This window comes from Lactuca virosa, chromosome 2 (genome assembly GCF_052849685.1).
Source record: "Lactuca virosa cultivar CGN04683 chromosome 2, Lactuca_virosa_CGN04683_v6, whole genome shotgun sequence".
NCBI classification, from domain to species: domain Eukaryota; kingdom Viridiplantae; phylum Streptophyta; class Magnoliopsida; order Asterales; family Asteraceae; genus Lactuca; species Lactuca virosa.
Window position 1 is genome coordinate 134,122,041 of NC_136427.1, and position 16,737 is coordinate 134,138,777.

Sequence of the window (16,737 nt, forward strand, 5' to 3'; positions counted from 1 at the left end):
GGATTGATTGAAGTCTCCTTCGATTTAAATGAGTTACGAAGAATTTTCTATACTTCATTCTTCTCTCCCTTAAACGACGCCACTATGCTAATGTTTCCAATGTTAATATCCCCCATGATATCGACAGACCATCTCGCCATTCCAAATGTTCGCGTTTGGGAATCTTGAGTTTTTTCTGATTTGAGTGATGGAGGAAAGAAAGGGGGAAAGAAAAAAATCTGTTAGGTTTTATGGTGAAGTAGATTAGATAACCAGATGTGATTCCTATGTTGACCGAATAGAATCTCCATGAGAAGAAGCTGTAAGGTCGTGTGTTTGGTTGAGAGATTAATGATAACAAGAAGTTGCAGGTTCGTCTGTCTATACATATCGAGGAAGACGAAGGTTATAAGGATTAATAAATAAATTTAAAGAAAATATAACAATAACTACTTCTAGTTCACATGGTAAGTTGTTTTGATTATGAGTGGGAGGTCAAGGGTTCGAGTCCCCTTCCCCCTTTTTTTCCCAAAAAAATATGATTTTTTTAGTTTGTATAGTAAGGGCATGCCACCTCAGACGCCACCTCAACTAAGAAGTACACTTTGCACTCCACCTAAGCAGTAACCTGCTGAAAACAGTAAAAGGGATAAAAGTGATTACTATAGCCGATTTTCTATCATTTTTCGTTAATGAAATTTAATTTGGGACTAAATCATAAACTGAGCTAAAACTTTAGGACTTTTTTAAGATTTCCCAATTTATTTTAAATTTATATCCGTAGCAAAACGCGGCAAACTAACTCTAAATATAATACATTAAAAATCGACCCTTTACACTATAAGGCTCATGCTGGTAGATAGCATCATACATTAAAAATACAACACAAATAGATAAATATTAATAGAAATAAAACTACATTATTATTTGTTAACAATGATGGGCGTAATTTACAATAACTAAAATTAGAAATTATATACTAAATACTTTTATTACTAAGTTATATATTTTATTAATTAAATAACGAAGTAGTATATTAATTTTATAATTTGAATAAATATTATAAGATAATGGTTAAAAGAAGGTAATTGCAAAGTTATTTAAGCCTAGGGATGTCAACCGGACCAAACGGGAGCGGAAATGGTTGCCACCGCCCCCCTCCCGAAATCACTTGTTGCCCCCGCTCCCGGTCCCGCACCCGGATCCCCCGCTTACACAGCCCCCGGTCCCGCCCCCGGTTACCTCCATTGCCCCCGGTCCCGCCCCCGTTCCCCCGGTACTCCCGGTTTATAGGCTTAAAAATGGATTTTTTTTGCTAAAAAATTGCTTTGTTTTACGCTAAAAATACTATTTTTAATAACTTTTGTATATAAACAAACATGTAAGCCCTTGATAAATGAATAATTGATCAAACATAAAACATCACTAAAGTTATATATATATATATATATATATATATATATATATATATATATATATATATATATATATATATATATATATATATATATATATATATAAACGGGGTCTCCGCGGGAGTACGGGACGGAAATACTCACTCCCGCCCCCGGTCCTGAAAATAAACGGGAGTTAATATCGCCCCCGCCCCCGCTCCTGCTCCCGAATTTAAAAAAAAATTAGTCCCGTGCGGTATCGGAGTCTCACAGGAACGGGGTCCCGCGGGGGTTTTTGACATCCCTAATTTAAGCCGAATCTCGATGCCCTCCACGATAAGACCACTCTTTCGGTTTCCATTGGTAACCTCCACAAACGCCATGTCAATTTCCCCGTCATCTCCTTCCTTGTACTCGAATTCTCCCAACTTAATCTCCATCCAATTATCCTTTCTCCTATGAGGAACCACATAGTTTTCTTGCCATGTTTTACTAGCCTTTGGTCTTTGAAGATAAACATTTTCAGTCTCCATTTTTTTCCCACCAAAAGTTATGCTTGAATTTGCTGGCACATCAAGTCCCCTGCAATTCTCGGTAGTTTGAAAGATAAGATATGCGACATATGTACTCTTTTCTGACAGCGTCACAACTGCTATTTTGCCATGGATCTCAAGCCAACATACTTCTCTAAGTATCCACACCTCCGGGAACCTACACAAACGACAACGTATATATGAATGCCAAATGGACTATAACAACATACAATGTGACCATAAAGAGAAAAAGAGAGACCTTGATTGCCGTATATGTCCCAATTGCCAGTATCGAGCACATTCTTGCCATGTAATGGTTATATCCTTTGGCCCTAACATATAAAAATTTTTCCCACTCTCCTGCTTGTCGATTTGAATGCTCAGTTTATCCAACATATAAAAGTTTTTCCAGCTCTCCTGCTTGTCGATTTGAAAGCTCAAGTTATGGAATATTTATGAGGCCAAATTTTAGTAGAAGTCGTTAAAAAATTCTATACATCGAATAACTTATCATATTATATATCCCATGCATGATAGTTTTCATTCTTGCTATGAAAATATATTTCCTTAAAAATATAGAATAAAAGACTTACTTGAATACGAAGTGATTCCTTGATCGCCTTGATGACCCTATCCATCGTCGGGCGTTTCTTTATGTTAAAGTTAATGCACTCATGTGCAATTTCATTAAATTTATGAAAAGAACTCATACAAATATTCCCTTTGATATCGGTATCTATTAACTTGTCCAGTTCACAAACATGTTTTAGTTCGTCGTCGTCATAATAGCTTCGGACTATGTCGATCATATATTTTTGATCCTTAGTTTCTTCAAATCGCCTTGCATGATAAGCCATCATCCCACTTGACATTTCAAACATTACCACACCAAATGAGTATATGTCGGACTCTTTAGAGAGCATACCTCTTTCGTTATAAATCGGATCAATGTAAAACCTTGTACCATAAGCCCTTGTACGAACATGGGTATTGGGCTGATTTCTTGGACAAAATCTTGACAAACCAAAATCACATATTTTGGCTTCCATATTATCATCAAGCAAAATATTTGCACTCTTCACATCTCTATGAATTACTCTCTTGTGCTCCCCAACACCAGAGTGCAGGTACTCTATTCCTCTTGCTGCCCCCAAGCAAATCTTCAGGCGTTTTTCCCATGTTAGGCAACGCTTCTTATTTGGGTCTTGGAGGTGATGATCAAGGCTTCCGTTAGTAGCATACTCGTAAACAACAATTTTCTCATTTGCATCATTATAGTAACCGATGAATGGGATGATGTTTGGATGGTTGAAATTTGAAACCATCTTGACTTCATTATTGAACTCGGTGTCTCCTTGGCAACTATTAGGATGAAGGCGCTTGATGGCTACAAAGCGGTGTTTCCACTGTTCAGATAGTTGTCCTTTGTAGACCATACCAAATCCACCGTCTCCGACCTGAGTTTCTGAACTGAAGTGTTTTGTCGCCCGGATGATCTCCTCCAGTGGAATTTGACATTCTTCTAGGTTTACCTCGGACGACGAAGACATGGTTTTTTGTAATGATGATAATAAAAAGTTATAAGCGTGTACCTATATTTTTGACGTGGCTTAGAGAATCCTATAACGAACGTGTATCTTTTATATTTTATCTTATCAAGATATATGTGGAAATATGCCTCCAAATTTGCAAGTTCAAGAACTAAAAATATGAAAAGGCATTATTGAGAATTATTGCGTTTTGAGATTGTGGTAGATATTGAAAGTGGGGGTGATAGTGGCGTCGCTTTTTCACTTTCCAGCTACACAAATTGCCGACATTCATACTCTCTCTCACATATATATATATATATATATATATATATATATATATATATATATATATATATATATATATATATATATATATATATATATAGCTATGTTCGAATGAGAACATTTTTCCCATGAGAACATTTGAAAACATTTTTAGGCAATGAGTTCAAAAAATTTAGACTATTAAACACAAGCCACTTTCTTTCTTCTTTCTACTCATCAACATAACGTCCTATTTTTGCCTCGACCCTCTCTGATCTTCAACAATCAATCTACCTTGCTCCGATCTGCAACGACATTTCCGCCTTCGCTAGTTTCACCGACGACCCCTATCTCCAGGCTGTATTCTTCATGTACCTGTATCGATTATCATAGATGTAGATGTTAAGTTTTCTGATGCTATGGATGAATGACGTTGGATTCTGTTATGATTTTAATGCTGGATTTTGATTTGATTTTCATGTTGGATTTTGATTTGATTTCACCATCACCATCAACGAAGCTCATCTTTAACTATCTCTTCTGCAAGTCTCAATCTACTGTGAAGTTAATGTCTACAAACACGTTCTATGAGAGCTTCCAGGCAGTATTTTTTTCAAGTCTTTACATCTGCGTTTTTAAACCTAAATTGACTAGATTTATCATGAAATTCATGAAATTAAGCTTATAATGAACGACTAATTGAGTGTCTAATACTTGATTTCACATAAGAAGACGTTTTATTTGAAAAATTCCGGTATCTTTTCCTGTTGTTGATGGATTATGAACTTGCTTGTTCATTTGCTTGCTTTTGTGAGGAATTATGTGTACAGTTAGATTGTTTTTAATGAAAACAGTAAGTTCTATTGTTTTTTTATTGAAAATAGTAAGTTCTAGGGGATGGATTGGATTCTATTAGAGAGTTGATTATCATTGTAGGATTTCATGCATACAAAGTGTTTGTCATATTGTCTGAAAGAACCTAATAAGTGTAAAAGTAGCCTTTTATGTGAAAATCCTTAACTTTGAACCCTTATCAAGCTAAGCATTAAGGCCCTTATGTTAAATTAAATTTCACATCTCAATAGACTAATAAGTAACCAACAATCATGTTAAAAGTGATAAACTTAAGGCTTAACCATTAAGTACTTAATAGAACACCAAAAGTGATTTAAAAGCTATTATGATCAATTTTCCCAAATCTGTCCTCCAACTTCTAAAATTCGTGTAAGTCAGTAGGAACACCTAAAAATCATGAGACTTATTTTTCTGGAAATATTATTGTGTCTAGTTTCTTCAAACTTTGAATCACATTTCGAAATTCCAAATCCTTGAGGGGTAAAATTGGCAATCTTCTCAGTTTGGTCCATGCTGTCACAGATTTCATGCATTGTCTTCAAAAAATCATAATAAATTCATCAGAACTCCAAATGCCAAAATTCCAAAGCCTATAGTTAGATATGGATGTATAGTTTCCCATATATAAAGGGTTTGATGTAATTCTTAGTAGATTGGTACAGTTTATTCCAATAGTGTTGAATGGTCCAGAATGTGACAGCTTAAAGTTACTAACTTGTATATTTAATATAAAATCAACCAAAAATCATTAGAACGAGATCTTTATATTTCTGAAAAGATAAAAGAGGGATATTTACCATTATTATTTTATCGAAATTTAAGAATGGGTTGAAATGTAAGAAAACAGATCCTAAAAGAGCACTACAATCAAAGAGAAAATAAGAAAATATATACATAAGTTTTATAAGAGTAATACAACAAAGCACAAGCTAAATAATGTTATGATTGTTGTGTAGGTTCTCAGAAAGGAAATGATCCATCTTGCTCATGCTAGCTGATTTTCAAGTTCAAGGAGGTGAGTTACACTAACTCTCCTATTATGTAGGCATTACTTGTTTTATGATATTGTTTACGTTTACCCTAATCCGGTAGAGTGAACAAGGAAAGGCAAAATGTAGTTTGTTTTTTAGTGTGAAATGCAGACAAGATTCATTTCCACATTCTCGATTCGTTAATTGTTCTCATATATTAAATCACATGCGATTATATGATCTAATCACATATGACTTATATGCACAAGATTCATTTTTGTGTTTTCGATTCAATAATTGTTCTTTGTCCATATTAATCATATGTGATTAAATATATAAAATGACATATGATTAAATACATGATAACAAATATTGAATTGAGAATGCGAATTTGAATCTTATTCACATAAATCATATGTGATTAGATACGTATAATCACATGTGATTAAATACACGAGAACAACTATTGAATCGAGAACACAAAAATGACTATTGTCCACATACATCATATGCGATTAGATACATATAATAACATGTGATTATGTGTATCTAATCACATATGATTTATGCGGCTAAGATTCATTTTTGCATTCTTGATTCAATAAATGTCTTTTTTCCACTTTAATCATATGTGATTAATTACATTTAATCAGATGTGATTATATGTTTCTAATCACATATGATTTTATTTGGAAAAAATGAATCTTGTCTATATAAATCATATGTGATTAGATACATACAATCACATGTGATTATATACATGATAAAAAATATTGAACCAAGAACACAAAAACAAATCATTATCCAAAATAATCATATGCGATTAAATACATCTAATCACATGTGATTATATGAATCTAATCACATATGATTTATGTGGACACAATTCATTTTCTCTTTGTCGATTGAATAGTTATTCTCATGTATTTTATCACATGTGATTATATGTTTAATCGCATGTGATTAAGTTCATGAGCACAACTATTGAACCGAGAAAGCAAAAATGAATTTTGTCCACCTCAAATCATATGTGATTATATACATATAATCGCATGTGATTAAATACACAAAAGCAATTATTCAATTGAAACCGCAAAAATAAATATTTTCTACATAAATAATATTTGATTAAATACATATAATCATATGTGATTATATGTATCTAATCACATATGATGTAAATGGACAAAAAATAATGATATCTATATAAATCATATGTGATTAGATACATATAATCACAGAAGATTATATACACAAGAACAACTATTGAATCGAGAACACAAAGATAAATATTGTCCACATATATCATATGTGATTAAATGCATATAATCATATGTGATTACATATATCTAATCACATAGAATTTATGTGGAAAATATTTATTTTGGCGTTCTCGATTCAGTTGTTGATCTTGTTTATTTAATTACATGAGATTATATGTATCTAATCATATATGATTTATATGGAGAATATTCGCTTTCCCATTCTCGTTCAATAGTTGTTCTTGTACGTTTAGTCACATATAATTTCTGTACACAAGATTCATTTTCACATTTTCGATTCAACAGTTTTTGTTTTTCCACATTAATCATATGTGATTAAATACATACAATCACATATGATTAAATACATGAGAAAAAATATTGAATAAAAAAATGTGAAAACGAATATTATCAATATAAATCATATGTGATTTGATACATATAATCACATGTGATTAAGTACATGAGTATTGAATTGAGAAAGAAATAATGAAATTTGTCCAAATAAATAATATGTGATTGGGTACATATAATCACATGTGATTATATGTATTTAATCACATATGATTTATGTGGACAATATTCATTTTCACGTTCTTAATTCAATAATGGTTTTTTGACCATTTTATTCGTATTTGATTAAATACATTTAATCACTTGTGATTAAATACACGAGAACAACTACTAAATCAAGAACGCAAAAACGAATCTTGTCCATATAAATCATATGTGAGTAAATAAATATAATCACATGTGACTAAATACACATGTGCTTATATGTATCTAATCACGTATGTTTTATGTAGACATGATTTATTTTTGTATTCTTAATTTAATAGTTGTTCTTTTACCACATTAATCATATGTGATTAAATTGATATAATCAAATATGATTATATCAATTGATATATGATTTATGTGGACATTATTTATTTTTGTATTCTCGACTCTATAGTTGTTCTCGTATATTTGATAATATGTTAATATATATATATCTAATCACATATGATTTATATAGACAAGATCGATTCAATTTTGTCCATATAAATCACATATGATTAGATACTTATAATCACATGTGATTAAATACGTGAGAAATTATTGAATCTAAAACTCGAAAGTAAATTTTGTCCATATAAATCCTATGTAATTAGATACATTTAATCATATGTGATTATATACATGAGAACAATTATTGAATCAAGAACGCGAAAATATATTTTTTTCTACATAAATCATATGCGATTAAATACATGAGACTAAATATTGAGTCGAAAACATAAAAATGAACATTGTCCATATAAATCATATATGATTAAATACATATAATCAGATGTGATTAAATACACGACACCAACTATTGAATGGAAAACGAGAAATAAATATTGTCCACATAAATCATATATAATTAAATACATATAATCACATTTGATTTTACGTATCTAATCACAAAAGATTTATGTGGACAAAATTCATTCTCGCTTTCTCGATTCAATAGTTTTTTTTTGTGTATAATCACATATGATTTATATGAAAAAAAAACGAATCTTGTCCACATTAATCATGTATGATTAAATACATGAGAAAATTATTGAATCGACGCAAAAATAAATATTGTCCACATAAATCACATGTGATTAAAAACATAAAAAATTTTGTTGAAGAGAAAATGTGAAATTTAATCTTGTCAATATATATCATATGTGATTAGATACATCATACATATAATCAAATGTGATTAAATATAAGAGAACAACTAACGAATCAACAACGCAAAAATGCATGTTGTTCACATAAATCATATGTGATTAAAATATATAATCAGATGTGATTATATGTGTCTAATCACATGTGATTTATGTGGATAATATAGATTTTTTTTATTCTCGTGTAATTAATCATATGTGATAAAAGGTATCTAATCACATATGATTTATTTAGACAAAAACGAATCGTATCCATGTAAATCATATGCATACATATAATCACATGTGGTGGTGGTGGGTGGGGGTGTTTGTGTTGGTTTCGGGTGGTGGTGGTCTTGGAGAGTGGTGGGTGTGTAACGTCCCAAAAACACAGTCTGAAAATTTCGTTTAATTTAATAATAAAAACCATAGTCAATAAACCTCATATAAAACCATAAGCAACGTATCTCAAAATATTATAACAACTGTCAAGTATATCAGAGTATAAACATCCCAGGCTGAACAAATGGTGTGTGCACTGCAATCTTCCCGAGCTCCTCCTTTGAAAACTGGGTACCTGAAACCAAAACTGAAACTGTAAGCACGAAGCTTAGTGAGCTCCCCCAAACTACCACATACCATACAATAACATATAAAGCAACTACTGGGCCTTGCCCACTGCATCGGACCGAAGTCCGGAAACTGCATCGGATCGAAGTCCGGATCTAACCAGGGCCTTGCCCTCTGCATCTAAACTGCATCGGACCGAAGTCCGGAACTAACCAGGGCCTTGCCCTCTGCATCAGACCGAAGTCTGGAAACTGCATCGGACCGAAGTCCGGAACTAACTAGGGCCTTGCCCTCTGCATCGGACCGAAGTCCAGAAACTGCATCGGACCGAAGTCCGGAACTAACAAGGGCCTTGCCCTCTGCATCGGACCGAAGTCCGGAACTGACTGAACATAGCATAGCATAATCATAACTACTAGCATAAACACAGATACTGCATACTGCATCGGACCGAAGTCTGGAACACATAACACAAAGACATACTTGAATCATAGAGACATCAAACACACTGAACTACTACATCAGACCGAAGTCCGGAACTGACTGAACATAGCATAACATGATCATGGCATATAATATGAACACATATACTGCATACTGCATCAGACCATAGTCCGGAACACATAACACATACCATGCCTGTATCACAAAGACACCAAGCATACTGAACTACTACATCAAACTGAAGTTCGGAACTACTGCTAACTTAAACGGGCCGGCATTGTGGCCGTAGACCCGTTCCTACTGGAAGGAAACTCACCTCACACTGCTGAAGTCCCGTAGACACAATCCCGAACTGTCAACACCAAAATAACACCCAATTAATAATTGGGTTCTATCGCATATCCATAATTCCATGCTTGGGGTAAAAGACTACCTTACCCTTAACTTAGCTTGACTCAGTCCCAAGGCCCAATCCAAAGGCCCAAAGTCCAACTATGGCTCAAAGCCCAACCTTTGGCCCAATTGTTCAGTCCAGTCCAACATGTCTCATTCTAAGGGCCCAATATCATAAAACCATCTAGGCCCAAACGATGGCCCATCTATGGCCCAATTTTCCAAATTGGGCCCAATCCTTCATATAGGCCTTACTCTAAGGCCCAACTGATTTCTCTAGTCCATTTGATTATTCTTGGATGGCCCAAAACAAAGCCCAATTGAATATTAGGGTTTTCTCACTTAGCCCATTAAGGACTTAGTCCATTAAGTCCTTTACTCTACTTGATAATTGACATGGAGAAATTGGGCTTAATACACAATCCAATCTCAATGGCCCAAAAGTGGGTCCAATAAGTCCAAGGCCCAAATACTTGCAATTAGGGTGTTCTAAACCCTAATTAGGGTTTCCACTCAAACATGGCCCAATAGGCCCAAAATTAATCGTTAAGCCCATTAGGGTTTTGGCTAGGTCCATTAGGGTTTTGCTTGTGGGGCACCACCCACTACCACCTCGGGTAGTGGTGGTCCATGGCGGCTCACGACGGCGGCCACCACCTTACGGTGGTGGTTATTATTTTTATTATTAACCAAAGCTAATTACAATTACAAAACTTTATCCAAAAGTAATCCACACACACTAACACACACTAACACACACACGCTAACTAACACACACACACCACCCTAGCGGTGGCCGGCGGTGGCTCGTGGCGACAGCCACCACCTCACGGTGGTGGCAGTGGCTGTTCTTCGAGAATTCCGACTAGACAACACCCAAACACCACGTAACTGCAATAGATCCACACCCACCTACATTTTCTGTAGTAACACGAACTCAGCCACCCCTTGGTGGCACACGACGGCAACATCAACACAAAACAACGGCGGCAGAAAACGGTGGCAGGAGCTTGACTGGGCGGCGACCACGGCTGAGACGCAGCACCGGAGAAACAAAAAAAGAGTCGTGACTGCTAACGATGGCCGCAGCAGCGGTAGATTGGTCGCCCACCCACGTCCTCAGCGCGTCATCGTCGGAATCAACCACAACGCTGTATGGCGGCATTCAGTGGCGGCAGGGGCGTCGGCTGGAACGGTAACTTCGGTGGTCTCGCTTGATCGGAACAACGAAGAAAAGCGGCGATTGAAGAAGGAGAAGGAGAAGAAGAACGGTGGAGGCTCGGTGTTCGCATGGCAACCTTTCGTTGATCGGAAAAATGGGGTGGTGGAGGTGCCGGCCCGAGGGGATATAAGGTGGAGGGATGGCAGCTGTTGAGAACTGTTGGGGTTAGGGTTCCAGAATGGGTGACGGGTCTATATACCCCATCCATATCACAACTTTTCCATAATTACAATTCTGGTCCCTCCTCATGGGATCCTTTCAAATTAAACCCAATATTTATCATTTTGCCCCTGATTCCATTATTCTCTTTAATAATAAGTCCTAATAATTTCCAAACATACCCCCGATTCTAAAATTCTTCTCAAATCAACTCCGTAATTTACTAACAACCCTTAACTATCAAAATTCTTCACAAATTAATCCGGGAATTACATTTATTAATTTATTTAAATAAACGGGGCGTTACAACTCTCCCCCACTTAAATTAGATTTCGTCCTCGAAATCATTCCTTACCATTCCTTTCACTTCAAACCACTCTAGTAACATGGTCACCATCCTGGGCACACCCTAGCCTTTCTAGGGTAACCATGACCAACCTTGCAAAGCCTTAAATTCCACTGGTGAACGGATTCCTCACAACAGTCTACATCTACTCTGTCTGAATCCCTGATATGCCTGAAAACACTGAACTGCCTGAAACACTGACTGTCTGAAACACTGAACTACCTGAACACTGAACTGCCCGAACACTGAACTGTCTGAACACTGAACTGCCTGAACACTGAACTGCCCGAACACTGAACTGTCTGAACACTGAACTGCCCGAAACACTGAACTGCCTGAAACTGTATGCTGCCACATGGCTGCTTCCCAACATCTACCGAGACTTACCTGGTCTCAATTTTCCGCCAATCATCTGAACTATCGGGTTCCAGCCCAACTGCGGAGCCAAAGGACTCCCTGCTTAGCCGCCTCGCATGACTTCTGAACGAAATCCTTCTATGGATCTAGCTGCTACTATTTATCTTGTCACTGTGGCCCTAATGGCCTTCTGATCTAACTGATTGGTTCCATGCGTCGAATCCTGACGTCACCAAACCCAAAGCTAAAAGTGATTGCTACATGACCATTGGTAGTCTTATGTCATAAATGACCTTAAGCAGTCCACTGCTTCCTTGCTCTCTTCTCTGTAGTGGCGCTTCTACAATCTTATCATTGGCTTAACCAAGTCTAATCCATCTGGGAAACTCCGAAATCCAATCTGTGGATTTCCATATCCTCACTGCTATACCCGAACTGGTGGGTACTACGGTTCTTTTCGCGTCCTAACAACGCAGTCACACTATCTACCAACCTAGTGAAGGCTGCGGCTACACCCACAGACTTACATCACTCTAGCACTATCTGCTAATCTTGTGAATGCTACGGCTACACCCGCAGACTTACAACACTCTGATACTATCTGGCTGCTAGTGAATGCTACGGCTACACCCGCAGACTTACAACACTCTGATACTATCTGGCTGCTAGTGAATGCTACGGCTACACCCGCAGACTTACAACACTCTGATACTATCTGACTGCTAGTGAATGCTACGGCTACACCCGCAGACTTACAGCACTCTATCACTATCTGGCTGCTAATGAATGCTACGGCTACACCCGCAGACTTACAACACTCTAATTCTATCTATACTGGGTCGAACACACGCTTGACCCGCACTCAGCTGAACTCATGTCCTGACTGGAATCCCCAACCGGATTCCCTAAGGCTTGCTAGCAAACATTCCGAGAACGCGATCTTATCATTGACAAGTTTTTCCGAACTTCCATATCACACTCTCCTCGAACCATACAGCCACATGGGCTGTCTTCCTTTCAGACAAGGATGTAAAACTTATCCTAGTCTCAAAACTGCTCCCGCTTCTGAATCCTTGGGCGATTCTCCCCCACTTTGATTCAGCTAATGCCTTACTGCACACAAAACTGGAAGAATTCCCAATCCTTCTGACCACCCATGACCAATCTGCTAGAAACCACACTTACCATTGCTAGTGTTTTCAACACCAGCTAATCCAAAAGATCACACAACTTCTAAAAATCTGAATAAATCTCCTGTAATAACCCGCTAGACCCAGGAAGCTCCCAATCTCAATTGGAGACCTCAGAATCTCCCACTGCATGACGGCCTCTATCTTGGCCGGATCGACAAGAATATCCTTCTGATTGACAAGGTGCCCAAGAAATTGCACCCCGCGCAACCAGAACTCACAATTGCAGAACCTTGCAAAAATTCTCTCCCTCCTCAAAGTCTCTAGACCCTCCCTCAGGTGCTTCTCGTGCTGCTCCTCAGTCTTGGAATAAACCAAGATGACGCTGTACTTTCCCAATCCCGTAATCTGGGGAATTGGTTTATCACTATTCGCTAATGCTTCTCGGTATGCAATTGGCATATGACATCTCTTAAAAATATAATTCAGACACAAACGGAGGTTAACTAAGGGTTACACTTACTCAACCCATGGAACAAAATGCTCCCTTGTGCAGTTTCCCGCAAGTGCTGCACCGAATCTGACCCCGCTGGCCTCTCATATGCTGATCTGACATCTACGGTCTCCTCCCGAGACCCCTCACTATAAGCAACTGATCTGGTTCCTTCTTACCAATGTGCTCCAAGTTCATATCCCGTTCTCAAGCTCTAGAAGTCATATCATTCAGGGTCTTGCACCCCGAGATACTCACGATCTCCCTGCTATCATTCTACAGTATGTTCTGATAACTTACCTTCTTTATTTCCCCATCTGCTGCATACTGTGGTACCATATAAGCTCTTTTCCGAGACTTGGCAGTGATCTCTGCCACAGTCTCAGTCGTCTGGTGGAGATCTAACAACTCTTGCGCCAACTGCTGCGCCTCAATCGCCTGGGCACACTCTGCCCAGAATCTAGTCTGGAAGTCATCCCATGACATAGCATCAACCACGTCATCACTCAAATCACTACCAACCTCTTCCTATCAATCTCGTGCTCTATCCATCAGGAGACAGGAAGTAAGTCAGATCTTGTCTCCTTTCGAGACAATGTCTGGTACGAAAAGTGTTGGTGACATCTGCCAACCATCTGCTGCTAACAATGGGGTCCCTAACCCCCATGACAATATGAAGCCTCACAAACTCTGAATTCCCGAAACATCAACGTACGGTTCTCTATCATGACTGTTATCTTAGTGCAGAATGCACTCGGCATCTCATCACAAATCTCTATAATGCCCTCCTTGATCACACTAAGGATCACAGGAGTCTGGTCAATGATATTGCGCGTAACTCTCTGATGGAATGAACTCCCTCATCTGATCATCAATCTGCCCGGCCCCAGAGTCCGAGCCTGATCCCTCGTCGACACCAAAACTACCATCTGGTCTACCATATAGCGCCACTATACTCGGCAACATACGCTCACTAACATCACAATACTCATCTAAACTTGAGGGATCTCACACACTACAAGTTCCCTAGGTTCATCTCAGCCTTCCTTGATTCGAGTACGAATCCTCTGCTTTCAGTAGTACGGGCCCATACTACCTTCCACATCTATCCGTACTTTCCTCAAGCACTGCCTCGACTCCACCAAGTCCCTTCTACTACTACCGATGATCTCATGCTAATCTCATCCTAGGCTTGCCCTAGGGTAATCACCAACCCACTCTCCGCCATCAGCTGCATAAGAAGTTCCTGCTTTCTTCCCCTAACTAGCTCGCGAATACTATTACATATTACTCAGACTAGATAATTCTTCGAATGAGAGATCCTAACCTACAACGGTTGGACTCAGACAAGAGCTGCAAAATAGGGCTAGACCTAACCTTCTGAAATTATTTAGTCCTTACAATATGTAACTTAACATATTCGTTTACTAGTTAGTGAAAAACAACTAGAACTCCTAGGAGCACAAAGCAAGCAGCATTCGGGCGTTGAGTACTCATACTAAAGCATATACTACTCTAGCTATCATACTGGCTACTCTGTACTAGCATGCATCTCTCAATAAGCTGATACACATATAATAGGCACATAAGGCATCCTTCCTAGATCCTTAGTCCTAACTAGCATGCAATTCTCATAAAGCTGATACACATATAATAGGCACATAAGGCATCCTTCCTAGATCCTTAGTCCTAACTAGCATGCAATTCTCATAAACTGATAAACATAACTAAAACTTGTATGGGTAGTTTGGGAGTACTTACTTGAGCTCGGCTGATTGCATGCACCACACCCTTTTCTCTTTTCAAAATTCTTTCCACTTTTTCTAAAACTCTTTTCTTTATACTTTTTCTAAAATTGTTTTCTTTTCTCAAAATCCTTTTCTAAACATAGTTTTTCTCTTGAAAACTTTATACCACTTCCTTAGTTTGAGTTCAGACACACCCGAAAGTGTGCCCGAATCCCTCAAACCAAGGCTCTGATACCAACTTGTAACGTCCCAAAAACACAGTCTGAAAATTTCGTTTAATTTAATAATAAAAACCAAAGTCAATAAACCTCATATAAAACCATAAGCAACGTATCTCAAAATATTATAACAACTGTCAAGTATATCAGAGTATAAACATCCCAGGTTGAACAAATGGTGTGTGCACTGCAATCTTCCCGAGCTCCTCCTTTGAAAACTGGGTACCTGAAACCAAAACTGAAACTGTAAGCACGAAGCTTAGTGAGCTCCCCCAAACTACCACATACCATACAATAACATATAAAGCAACTAGTGGGCCTTGCCCACTGCATCAGACCGAAGTCTGGAAACTGCATCGGACCGAAGTCCGGAACTAACCAGGGCCTTGCCCTCTGCATCGGACCGAAGTCCGGAACTAACCAGGGCCTTGCCCTCTGCATCGGACCGAATTCCGGAAACTGCATCGGACCGAATTCCGGAAACTGCATCGGACCGAAGTCCGGAACTAACCAGGGCATTGCCCTCTGCATCGGACCGAAGTCTGGAACTGACTGAACATAGCATAGCATAATCATAACTACTAGCATAAACACAGATACTGCATACTGCATCGGACCGAAGTCCGGAACACATAACACAAAGACATACTTGAATCACAGAGACATCAAGCACACTGAACTACTGCATCAGACCGAAGTCCGGAACTGACTGAACATAGCATAACATGATCATGGCATATAATATGAACACATATACTGCATACTGCATCGGACCATAGTCCGGAACACATAACACATACCATGCCTGTATCACAAAGACACCAAGCATACTGAACTACTACATCAGACTGAAGTCCGGAACTACTGCTAACTTAAACGGGCCGGCATTGTGGCCGTAGACTCGTTCCTACTGGAAGGAAACTCACCTCACACTGCTGAAGTCCCGTAGACACAATCCCAAACTGTTGAAGTCCCGCAGACTCAACCCCTAGCTGCTGGATGACAGATTCCCGAACTGTCAACACCAAAATAACACCCAATTAATAATTGGGTTCTATCGCATATCCATAATTCCATGCTTGGTGTAAAAGACTAGCTTACCCTTAACTTAGCTTGACTCAGTCCCAAGGCCCAATCCAAAGGCCCAAAGTCCAACTATGGCTCAAAGCCCAACCTTTGGCC

General features: G+C 38.1%; 1 protein-coding gene across 1 annotated transcript; it reads right to left on the bottom strand.

Moving 5' to 3' along the window:
- Positions 1 to 1,505: 1,505 nt before the first annotated feature.
- On the bottom strand, positions 1,506 to 3,592 carry LOC145159509 (putative serine/threonine-protein kinase PBL22). Its single transcript, XM_079078513.1, has 3 exons — positions 2,500 to 3,592; positions 2,166 to 2,323; positions 1,506 to 2,084 (listed from the first exon to the last, which is right to left on the bottom strand). Exons 1-3 carry the CDS (start codon positions 3,454 to 3,456, stop codon positions 1,535 to 1,537), a joined length of 1,665 nt encoding a protein of 554 aa, XP_078934639.1. The 5' UTR covers positions 3,457 to 3,592; the 3' UTR covers positions 1,506 to 1,534.
- Positions 3,593 to 16,737: the final 13,145 nt, after the last annotated feature.